At 49.7% G+C, this 12,097-nt stretch overlaps 1 protein-coding gene across 5 annotated transcripts in view; it reads left to right on the top strand.

The window, feature by feature from the left end:
• The window catches only part of spef2 (sperm flagellar 2), a 239,677-nt gene extending 230,586 nt beyond the window's left edge, over nucleotides 1–9,091 (top strand). For 4 of the 5 annotated variants that reach the window (XM_059644984.1, XM_059644985.1, XM_059644986.1 and 1 more), the window contains 2 exons: nucleotides 3,769–3,891; nucleotides 8,886–9,091. In XM_059644984.1, the coding sequence (XP_059500967.1) occupies nucleotides 3,769–3,891; nucleotides 8,886–9,026 (264 nt within the window). In that variant the 3' untranslated portion in view covers nucleotides 9,027–9,091. The remainder of the gene's footprint in view (nucleotides 1–3,768; nucleotides 3,892–8,885) is intronic. The other variant, XM_059644987.1, reaches the window with a different exon arrangement.
• Nucleotides 9,092–12,097: the final 3,006 nt, after the last annotated feature.

Here is a 12,097-nt window from a genome sequence, read left to right as displayed (position 1 = left end):
TTGTAGGTTACGTGGAACAGTCCCTCTTCCGCACCTACACAGGCCCCAAACCCCAGCTCTTCCTCCGGTACATTGATGACTGTATCGGCGCCGCCTCTTGCTCCCCAGAGGAGCTCGAACAGTTCATCCACTTCACCAACACCATCCACCCCAACCTTCAGTTCACCTGGGCCATCTCCAGCACATCCCTCACCCTCCTGGACCTCTCAGTCTCCATCTCAGGCAACCAGCTTGTAACTGATGTCCACTTCAAGCCCACCGACTCCCACAGCTACCTAGAATACACCTCCTCCCACCCACCCTCCTGCAAAAATTCCATCCCCTATTCCCAATTCCTCCGCCTCCGCCGCATCTGCTCCCACGACAAGACATTCCACTCCCGCACATCCCAGATGTCCAAGTTCTTTAAGGACCGCAACTTTCCCCCCACGGTGATCGAGAACGCCCTTGACCGCGTCTCCCGCATTTCCCGCGACACATCCCTCACACCCCGCCCCCGCCACAACCGCCCCAAGAGGATCCCCCTCGTTCTCACACACCACCCTACCAACCTCCGGATACAACGCATCATCCTCCGACACTTCCGCCATTTACAATCCGACCCCACCACCCAAGACATTTTTCCATCCCCTCCCCTGTCTGCTTTCCGGAGACACCACTCTCTCCGCGACTCCCTTGTTCGCTCCACACTGCCCTCCAACCCCACCACACCCGGCACCTTCCCCTGCAACCGCAGGAAATGCTACACTTGTCCCCACACCTGCTCCCTCACCCCCATCCCAGGCCCCAAGATGACATTCCACATCAAGCAGAGGTTCACCTGCACATCTACCAATGTGGTATACTGCATCCACTGTACCCGGTGCGGCTTCCTCTACATTGGGGAAACCAAGCGGAGGCTTGGGGACCGCTTTGCAGAACACCTCCGCTCAGTTCGCAACAAACAACTGCACCTCCCAGTCGCAAACCATTTCCACTCCCCCTCCCATTCTCTTGATGACATGTCCATCATGGGCCTCCTGCACTGCCACAATGATGCCACCCGAAGGTTGCAGGAACAGCAACTCATATTCCGCCTGGGAACCCTGCAGCCATATGGTATCAATGTGGACTTCACCAGTTTCAAAATCTCCCCTTCCCCTACTGCATCCCTCAACCAGCCCAGTTCGTCCCCTCCCCCCACTGCACCACACAACCAGCCCAGCTCTTCCCCCCCACCCACTGCATCCCAAAACCAGTCCAACCGGTCTCTGCCTCCCTAACCGGTTCTTCCTCTCACCCATCCCTTCCTCCCACCCCAAGCCGCACCCCCCGCTACCTACTAACCTCATCCCACCTCCTTGACCTGTCCGTCTTCCCTGGACTGACCTATCCCCTCCCTACCTCCCCACCTACACTCTCTCCACCTATCTTCTTTACTCTCCATCTTCGGTCCGCCTCCCCCTCTCTCCCTATTTATTCCAGTTCCCTCCCCCCATCCCCCTCTCTGATGAAGGGTCTAGGCCCGAAACGTCAGCTTTTGTGCTCCTGAGATGCTGCTTGGCCTGCTGTGTTCATCCAGCCTCACATTTTATTATCTTGTTTTCATACTGTGTCAGGAAGCCCTCCTGCACATGTTTTCATTCAGCAATTAGTTCAGATTAGAGTGTACTGCCCAGAAATGTGTTATTGACGGGTCCAATTGAGGCCGTCCCACAGGCAAGCAAAGAGAGAGAAGGAGATAATGGGAACTGCAGGTGCTGGAGAATCCAAGATAATAAAGTGTGAAGCTGGATGAACACAGCAGGCCAAGCAGCATCTCAGGAGCACAAAAGCTGATGTTTTGGGCCTAGACCCTTCATCAGAGAGGGGGATGGGGTGAGGGTTCTGGAATAAAGAGGGAGAGAGAGGGAGGCGGACCGAAAATGGAGAGAAAAGAAGATCGGTGGAGAGGAGAGTATAGGTGGGGAGGTAGAGAGGGGATAGGTCAGCCCAGGGAAAACGGACAGGTCAAGGAGGTGGGATGGGGTTAGTAGGTAGGAAATGGAGGTGCAGCTTGGGGTTGGAGGAAGGGATGGGTGAGAGGAAGAACAGGTTAGGGAGGCAGAGACAGGCTGGGCTGGTTTTGGGATGCAGTCGGGGGAGGGGATGAGTGCTTTCTGCCCACAGTGGTCGAGAACGCCCTTGACCGTGACTCCCCCATTTCCCGCAACACATCCCTCACACCCCACCCCCGCAACAACCGCCCTAAGAGGATCCCCCTCGTTCTCACACACCACCCCACCAACCTCCGGATACAGTGCATCATCCTCCGACACTTCCGCCATCTACAATCCGACCCCACCACCCAAGACATTTTTCCATCCCCATCCTTGTCCGCTTTCCGGAGAGACCACTCTCTCCATGACTCCCTTGTTTGCTCCACACTGCCCTCCAACCCCACCACATCCGGTACCTTCCCCTACAACCGCAGGAAGTGCTACACTTGCCCCCACACCTCCTCCCTCACCCCCATCCCAGGCCCCAAGATGACTTTCCATATTTAGCAGAGGTTCACCTGCACATCTGCCAATGTGGTATACTGTATCCATCGTACCCGGTGTGGCTTCCTCTACATTGGGGAAACCAAGCGGAGGCTTGGGGACCACTTTGCAGAACACCTCCGCTCGGTTCGCAATAAACAACTGCACCTCCCAGTCGCGAACCATTTCAACTCCCCCTCCCATTCTTTAGATGACATGTCCATCATGGACCTCCTGCAGTGCCACAATAATGCCACCTGAAGGTTGCAGGAACAGCAACTCATATTCCGCTTGGGAAAGCTGCAGCCCAATGATATCAATGTGGACTTCACCAGCTTCAAAATCTCCCCTTCCCCCACTGCATCCCAAAACCAGCCCAGTTCGTCCCCTCCCCCCACTGCATCACACAACCAGCCCAGCACATCCCCTCCCCCCACTGCATCCCAAAACCAGCCCAACCTGTCTCTGCCTCCCTGACCTGTTCTTCCTCTCATCCATCCCTTCCTCCCACCCCAAGCCGCACCTCCATTTCCTACCTACTAACCCCATCCCACCTCCTTGACCTGTCCATCTTTCCTGGACTGACCTATCCCCTCCCTACCACCCCACCTATACTCTCCTCTCCAACTATCTTCTTTTCTCTCCATCTTCGGTCCGCCTCCCCCTCTCTGCCTCTTTATTTCAGAATCCTCGCCGCATCCCCCTTTTCTGATGAAGGTTCTAGGCCCGAAACGTCAGCTTTTGTGCTCCTGGGATGCTGCTTGGCCTGCTGTGTTCATCCAGCTTCACACTTTATTGTCTAAGAGACAGAAGGAGCTTGGTATTGAGTAATAATGCCCATTTATCACTGAATGATCTCTGTACATCAGTAATCCTATGATTGTGAGTTCTGCTGTTGGTGTGTGGGTCAGAAAGAGTTGAGTGATACCTTTAAAATGTAAAAAAAAATGTAGGGAATAAGCAGGAATGTGACATTGAGATCGAGGATCAGCTGTGCCCATATTGAATGGTGCAGATGGTTTGAAAGGCCAAATGGTCTACTGCTGCTGCTAGTTTCTATGTTCCCAGGTCCAGACATGGTTTTGTGAGTGCTGGTGTTAGTCAGCTTACGAGGGTTGTCCTGGGCCAATGGTCTGTCCTGCCTGTACAGAGACACTGCCAAGTCCAGCCACTATCAGCTCTCCAAACCCCAGTGGAGAACAAGGTACCCTTGGATTTGCTGGTTGTGATGTTCGTCTCACTCTTACACTTTTCTCCTCTCTTGCAGCATTTAACTCAGGTGTACAACGATTTGGGATCAAAGAACTTTGAACCTGTTCCATTTCAGATTTTACTGAGGCATCCATTCATCATAGACCTGATAAAGAATCCAGTCAAATTCACCCTGCCCGTAAGGAGACTCTGTCTTGCTCACTGTCTTTTTCCTCTCCCTTCTCTCTTGCTCTTTTTCTTCCTGCGTTCCTATCCACCTCTGTCTTTCTCTCCTACTCTCTCTCTTTCTGCCTTCCTCTACTCCTCTCTGTCTGTCTATCTCCTTGTCTCTCTGTGTATCCCTCTCTACCGCCTCTCTGTCTTTCCCTTTCTCTCTGTCTCACATTCTGTCTCTGTCCCTCCTTATCTCTTTTTATCCCTCTCTCTGTCTCCCTCTCTCCGCCTATATGCCTCTCTCCCCCTGCCTCCGCCCCCCTGTTTCTCTCTGCCTCCCTCTGTGTGTGTGTGTGTGCCTGTCTCTCTATCTCTGCCTTATTCCGCCCTTCTCTTTCTTTCTCCCTGAGTGTGTGTCCCTCTCATTCTGTGTCTGTCTCTCTGACCAATTCTGCCTCCTCTCTGTCGCTCTTATACAGTCATAGGGTCATAGAGAAAGGCCATTCAGCCCGTCATGTCTGTGCCAGTCAAAAGTAACCTTCCAGTTATATTAGTCCCATTATCCAGCACTTGACCTATAGCTTTGTATGCCTTGGCATCGTAGGTGTACATCTAAATCCTGATTTAATGTGATGCGGATTTCTGCCCCTCCCACCCTCACCAGCACTGAGTTGAGTTCCAGATTCCAACCACCATCTTCAGGAAAAGCTTTTCTCCTCATATCTCCTCTAAACCTCATGTCCCTTACCATAACTCGACATCCTCCGGTCACTGATCCACACATCAAGGGGAAAGGTTCCCTCCAGTCTGCCCTATCTATGCACCTCATAATTTTATTCATTGCAATCGCGCCCCCTCTCAATCTCCTGTGTTCTAAGGAAATCAACCACAGCCTGCCCAGTCTCTCTTCATCGCCGAAAGTCTTCAGCCCAGAAAACACCCTGGTCACTCTCCCCCCGCACCCTCTCCAGTGCTATCACATCCTGGTCACTCTCCCCCTGCACCCTCTCCAATGCTATCACATCCTGGTCACTCTCCCCCTGCACCCTCTCCAATGCTATCACTCCCTGGTCAGTCTCCCCCTGCACCCTCTCCAATGCTATCACTCCCTGGTCAGTCTCCCCCCGCACCCTCTTCAATGCTATCACATCCTGGTCAGACTCCCCCTGCACCCTCTCCAGTGCTATCACATCCTGGTCAGTCTCCCCCTGTACCCTCTCCAGTGCTATCACATCCTGGTCAGTCTCCCCCTGTACCCTCTCCAGTGCTATCACATCCTGGTCAGTCTCCCCCTGTACCCTCTCCAGTGCTATCACATCCTGGTCAGTCTCTCCCACCCCCGTAACCTCTCTAGTGCTGTCACATCCCTCCTATAATCTGGATTCCTGAACTGTATGTAATATTTTATCTGAGGTCCAGCCAATATTTTAGACAGTCCCAGCGTAATCTCCTTGCTTTTGGACTCTGCCTTGGCTGATAAAGGCAATAGATGTTATCTGTCTAGACTTCCAAAAGGTCTTTGATACGGTGCCTCAAGGGAGGCTGCTGAGCAAGGTGAGGGCCCATGGTGTTCGAGGTGAGCTACTGGATTGGATTGAGGATTGGCTGTCTGACAGAAGGCAGAGAGTTGGGATAAAAGGCTCTTTTTTGGAATGGCAACCAATGACGAGTGGTGTCCCACAGGGTTCAGTGTTGGGGCTGCAGCTGTTCACTTTATATATTAATGATCTAGATGAAGGGACTGGGGGCATTCTGGCAAGGTTTGCCGATGATACAATGATAGGTGGACAGGCAGGTAGTACTGAGGAGGTGGGGAAGCTGCAGAAAGATTTAGACACTTTAGGAGAGTGGTCCAGGAAATGGCTGATGAAATTCAATGTGAGTAAATGTGAGGTTTTGCACCTTGGGAAAAAGAATACAGGCATGGACTATTTTCTAAATAGTGAGAAAATTTGTAAAGCAGAAGTACAAAGGGATCTGGGAGTGTTGGTCCAGGATTCTCTAAAGGTTAACTTGCAGGTAGAGTCCATGATTAAGAAAGCGAATTTAATGTTGTCATTTATCTCAAGAGGGCTGGAATATAAAAGCAGCGATGTGCTTCTGAGGCTTTATAAGTCTCTAGTTAGGCCCTATTTAGAATACTGTGTCCAATTTTGGGCCCCACCCCTCAGGAAGGACATACTAGCCCTGGAGTGTGTCCAGCGGAGATTCACACGGATGATTCCTGGAATGTTAGGTTTAACGTATGATGAACGGCTGAGGATCCTGGATTGTACTCATTAGAGTTTAGAAGGTTGAGGGGAGATCTAATAGAAACTTACAAGATAATGTATGGTTTAGAAGGGGTGGACGCTGTTTCCGTTAGGCAAGGAGACTAGGACCCGTGGGCACAGCCTTAAAATTAGAGGGGGTAAATTTGAAATGAGACAACATTTCTTCAGCCAAAGAGTGGTGGGCTTGTGGAATTCATTGCCACAGAGTGCTGTGGAGGCCGGGACATTGGATGTTTTCGAGGCAGAGATCGACCAATTCTTGATCTCAGAAGGAATCAAGGTCTATGGGGAGAGTGCGGGGAAATGGTGTTGAAATTCCCATCAGCCATGATTTAAATGGCAGAGTGGACTTGATGGGCCGAATGGCCTTACTTCCACTCCTATATCTTATGGACTCCCATTTGCCTTCTTAACAGTCTATCCACATGTCCTGATATCTTAAAGATCTGGTGGACATGCACACCAAGGTCCGTCTGATCCTCAGTGTTTCCCAAGATCCTCCCATTATCTTTGATAATGGGAACTGCAGATGCTGGAGAATCCAAGATAACAAAGTGTGGAGCTGGATGAACACAGCAGGCCAAGCAGCATGCTCCTGAGATGCTGCTTGGCCTGCTGTGTTCATCCAGCTCTGCACTTTGTTACCTCCCATTATCTTGCCACGTTTGTCCTGCCGGAGTACATCACCTCACGTTTGTCCTGCCGGAGTACATCACCTCACTTTTGTCCGGATTGTGTTCCGTTCGCCACCGAGAAGTCCATCTGACCTCCGGTAACCTGAGTCTGCTGCCTCACTATTTACTCCCCCACCAGTTATTGTATCAACTGCTAACTTACTGATCAATCCTCCTACATTCAAGTTTAAATTGTTTATCTAACCCATAACGATCAAAGGCCCTGACGTTGACCCCTGTAGGACCCCACCAGACAAGGCTTGAAGTCTCTCAAACAGCCTTCACCCATCACCCTCTGCTTCCTGCAACTTAGCCAATTGTGGATCCAATTTGCCAAGTTTCCTTGGATCGCAGAGCTCTTAGTTTTGCTATTGATCTCCCAAGTGAGACGAGCAAAAACCTTGCTGAAGTTCAAGTGGACTATGTTGAATACATTGCCTTCACCTCCCCACCTGCTCACCTCCTTGAAAAATGTAATCAATTTGGTCAGAAATAGAAACAGGGATTGCTGGAGTGTGTCAGCAGTCCTGACAGTATCAGTGGAGAGAGGTACAGAGTTAACATTTCACATTCTAGTGACCTGTCTTCAGACATGAGCTCTCCTCAATAAAACCATGTTGACTGTTGTTGACGAATCCCAGCCTCTTTAACGCAGATTATTCTGTCCCTGAGAATTGCTTCCAATAGTTTCCCCATCACTGAGGCTACACTATCTGGCCTGTAGTTTCTTGGTTTATCCTTTGCTCCCTTCTTGAATAACCGCATTGACTGTCCTCCAGTTCACCAGCACCTTTCCTGTAGCTGGACAGGAATTGAACATTATTGCTAGAACCCCTACTATTTCCTCCCTTGTCTCACTAAACAGCCTGGGATACATCTCCCCCAGTCCTGGAGAATTATATATTTTTAAAACTGCCAGATCACTCTGAACTTCCTCTCTGCCTACGCTCATTTCACTAATTGATCTTCTCCCTGATCTCTGCAGTCGTTTCATCGCTCTCACTGGTGAACACCAACACAAAGTATTTATTTAGGCCCCTACCTAAATCTTCCAACTCCTGGCACAAATTACACTGAAGCCCTTAATGGCCCCTATTCTTTCCCTCATTATTTTCTGTCTTTGATGAACTTTAAAAATAACTTAGGATTTTCCGTTATTTTACTTGTCATTATCCTTTCATATCTCCTTTTAGCTCTCCTAATTTCCTCTTTGCTCTCCCAATGTCCTTTTTCCTCTATCTCACGTTGTCTCTCTGTGGCTGTCTCTCAGTCTCCGTCTCTCACTCACATGTTTGTTTGTCTCGTCTCACTTACGTCAATGGTCACTCCGTCATCAACATTTTATTTTAGGCTCATTGTGTCTCCCCCGCCTCACCCACTTCCTTCTTCCACTCTCAATCAGAGGTAAAAGAATGGACTGTCTTTGGGATGAGCACGGGGCGATGGTTTGAGGAGGTGTGGACTCAGGGGAAGTGGTCAAAAAGTATCCAGCCTCTGGTCAGCTCTTTCTAACATGTCTGCTACTAACCAGTCAGCGTTATCCTCCACTGCACCCGGCTCCCCCCCGCTCCCGGCCCCGAGTTAACTTCCTGATGGGTACACCTTTGAATGTCAAGGAGCAATAAGCTATATTCTGTCTTGCTGAAGATGGTCATAGCCTGGCATTTGTGTGGCACGAATGTCATTTGCCACTTGTCAGCTCAAGCCCAGATGTTGTCCAGATCTTGTTGCATTTGAACACGGGCTGCTTCTGTATTTGAGGAGCCACGAATGGTACTGAACATTGTGCAATCATCGGCGAACATCCCCACTTCTGACCTTATGGTGGAGGCAGGGTCATTGATGAATCAGCTGAAGATGTTTGGGCCAAGGGGCCTACCCTGAGGAACTCCTAGAGCTGAGATGACTGATCTCCAACAAGCACAATCAGCTTCCGATGTACTATGACTCCAACCAGCAGACAGTTTTTCCTTTGACTACCCACCTCCCCCCAACCCACTGTTTCCACACTCATTTGCAGTCTCTCTCCTACCCAGTTCTGCAAGGTTTACTCTGGCTGTTTATTTGTGCAGGATTTCAAGACCATCCTGCAGAGGAAGCCAGTGGAAAGTGAAGCAGTTGCAAGCAGCTCCCCTGAACTTTCAGTGGAAACATCTTCCAACACACCAACAGAGGATCCAGGAGCAAGCCGCCGAAGAATTACCAAATCGTGAAATTTGTTTGTAATTGGCAATTATACCTGGGTCAGAATGTGCATGTCATTCAGTAGCTGGAATAAAACCACATAGAATTCGGACTTCCAGAACTCATTCTTTTACTCAAAACAAAATCCTGCACATGCTTGTCATCTGAAACTAGTGCAGAGAATGCGAGAGAAACTCTGCAGATTTTTTTTATATTTACTCATGGGATGTGCACAATGACTGGGTCAGCATTAATTGCCCGCCCTGAGTTGCCCCTTGAGAAGGTGGGGGTGAGCTGCCTTCTTGAACTGCTGCAGTCCATGTGTTGTAGGCTGATCCACAGTGCCCTCAGGGAGGAATTTGCAGGATTTTGACCCAGCAACAGTGATGGAATGGTGATATATTTCCAAGTCGGCAAAGTGAGCGACTTCCCATGTATCTACTGTCCTTGTCCTTCTAGATGGAAGTGGTCGTGGGTTTGGAAGGCGCTGTCTGAGGGTCTTTGGTGAATTTCTGCAGTGCATCTTGTAGATGGTACACACTGCTGCTACTGAGTGTCGGTGGTGAGGGGAGGGGATCCTTGTGGATGTGGTGCCAGTCAAGCGGCTGCTTTGTTCTGGATGGTGTCAAGCCATGGCCGGGACGTTGGATGCCTTCAAGGCAGAGATCGACAAATTCTTGATCTTAGAAGGAATCAAGGGCTACGGGGAGAGTTCAGGGAGGTGGTGTTGAAATGTCCATCAGCCATGATTTAAATGGCGGAGTGGACTTGATGGGCCGAATGGCCTTACTTCCATTCCTATGTCTTATGGTCTTATGGTCTAAGCTTCTTGAGTGTTGTTGGGGCTGCACCCATCCAGGCAAGTGGGGAGTATTCCATCACACTCCTGACCTGTGTCTTGTAGATACTAAAAAGAACTGTAGATACTGTCAGATCAGAAACATAAATAGAGATTGCTGGAAAAACTCAGCAGGTCTGGCAGCATCTGTCTAGATGGTGGGACAGGCTTTGGGGAGTCAGGAGGGGAGATACTCGCCACAGTATTCCCAGCTTCTGACTGAGTCTTGTAGCCACTGTGTTTACGTGGTGAGTCCCGTTGAGTTTCTGGTCAACAATAACCCCCAGGAAGTTGATAGTGGGGTATTCAGTGATGGCAACACCATTGAATGTCAAGGGGTGATAGTGAGAGTGTCTCTCATTGGTGATGGTCATAGCCTGGCATTTGTGGGGCACGAATGTTACTTGCCACTTGTCAGCCCAAGCCTGGATATTGTCCAAATCTTATATGTGTTATATAGACTGCTTCAGTACCTGAGCAGTCAAGATGGTGCTGAACACTGTGCAATCATTGGTAAACAGGATTTGGGCGTCGCTGATGAGGCCAGCACTTGTTGCCTGTCCCAAATTGGCATGTACACAATTAAGAGCCAACCACATCACTATGGGTGTGGAGTCACATGTAGGCCAGACCAGGTAAGGATGACAGTTTCCTTCCCTAAAGGACATTAGTGACCCAGATGGGTTTTTTCCCCTGACAATCGACAATTGATCCATGGTCATCGTTAGATTTCAAACTTGTACTGGATTGAAATCTCACCGCCTGCCTTGGGATTAACAGTCCAGTGATAATACCACAAGGCCATCACTTCCCCTTACTAACCGTATGGTGGAGAGAGGGTTATTGATGAAGCAGCTGAAGATGAGGAACTCCTGCCGAGATGTCCTGGATCTGAGATGATTGACCTGCAACAACCACGGCCACATTCCTGTGTGTCAGGTGTGACTCCAACCACCGGAGGGTTTGTCCCCGATACCCACTGATTCCAGTTTTGTTCGGGCTCCTTGATGCCACACTCGGTCGAATGCAGCCTTGATGTCAAGGGCTGTCAATCTCACCTCACCTCTGGAATTCTGCTCTTCTGTCCATGTTTGAACCAAGGCTGGAATGAAATCAGGAGCTGGGTGGCCCTGGCGGAACCCAAACTGGGCGCCACTGAGCAGGTTATTGCTGAGCAGGTGCTGCTTGACAGCTCTGTTACTGACACCTTCCATCACTTTACTGAAACCTGAAAGTATTGATTCCAACAATCCTGATGTCATGTAAACTGACAGAGACACTCAATTATTGACTCTACCCTATGAAGGGTGAACGTGAGAGAGAGAGAACTCTTCAGATTAAACACTCTCCAACAGTGCGGCCCTCCTTCAGCATTGACCCTCCAACAGTACGGCACTCCCTCAGCACTGACCCTCCGACAGTGCAGCACTCCCTCAGAGCTTACCCTCCGACAGTGCCCACTCCCTCAGCACTGACCCTCCGACAGTGCAGCACTCCCTCAGAGCTGACCCTCCGACAGTGCTCACTCCCTCAGCACTGACCCTCCAACAGTGCCCGCTCCCTCAGCACTGACCTTCCGACAGTGCCCACTCCCTCAGCACTGACCCTCCGACAGTGTTGCACCTCAGAAGAAGAGAGAGATATTAACTGAATATTTTGTGTTGGTTTTTAATGTGGAGAAAGAATTGGAGGCTAGAGAACTTGGGGAAATAACCATTGATGTTTTGAAAACAGTTCACATTACGGAATACAAATTGGATTCTGAAAGACAGGATCTACAGGCATTTGGAGAGTTCAAGGATTCATTATGGTTTTGTGCGTGGGAAATAGTGTCTTACTAACTTGATTGAGTTTTTTGAAGGGATGACCAAGAAATTAGATGAGGGCAACCTGATAGACATTGTCTACATGGACTGTAGCAGGGCCTTTGGCAAGGTACCATGTGGTAAGTTTCTGAGTAAGATTAAATCTCATGGGATCTAGGGAGATCTAGCCAATTGGATACATGATAGAGGGTGGCAGTAGGGTGTGGTTTTTCAGACTGGAGGCTGATGGCCAGCGATGTGCCTCAAGGATCAGGGTTGTCTCCACTGTTACTCAGTATTTATAAATGATTTGGATGGGAATTTAGGAGGTATGGTTTGGAAGTTTGTGGATGACACTAAGATTGATAGTGGAGTGGGCAGTGAGGAAGGCTATCTGGGAATGAAGTGAGATCTTGATCAACTGAGCCAGTGGGCTGAGGAATGGCAGATGGTGTTT

Source organism: Stegostoma tigrinum, chromosome 3, assembly GCF_030684315.1.
Source record: "Stegostoma tigrinum isolate sSteTig4 chromosome 3, sSteTig4.hap1, whole genome shotgun sequence".
In the NCBI taxonomy this organism is placed as follows: domain Eukaryota; kingdom Metazoa; phylum Chordata; class Chondrichthyes; order Orectolobiformes; family Stegostomatidae; genus Stegostoma; species Stegostoma tigrinum.
Note: the sequence above shows the minus strand (reverse complement) of the source record. Positions and strands in the feature narration are given on the sequence as shown.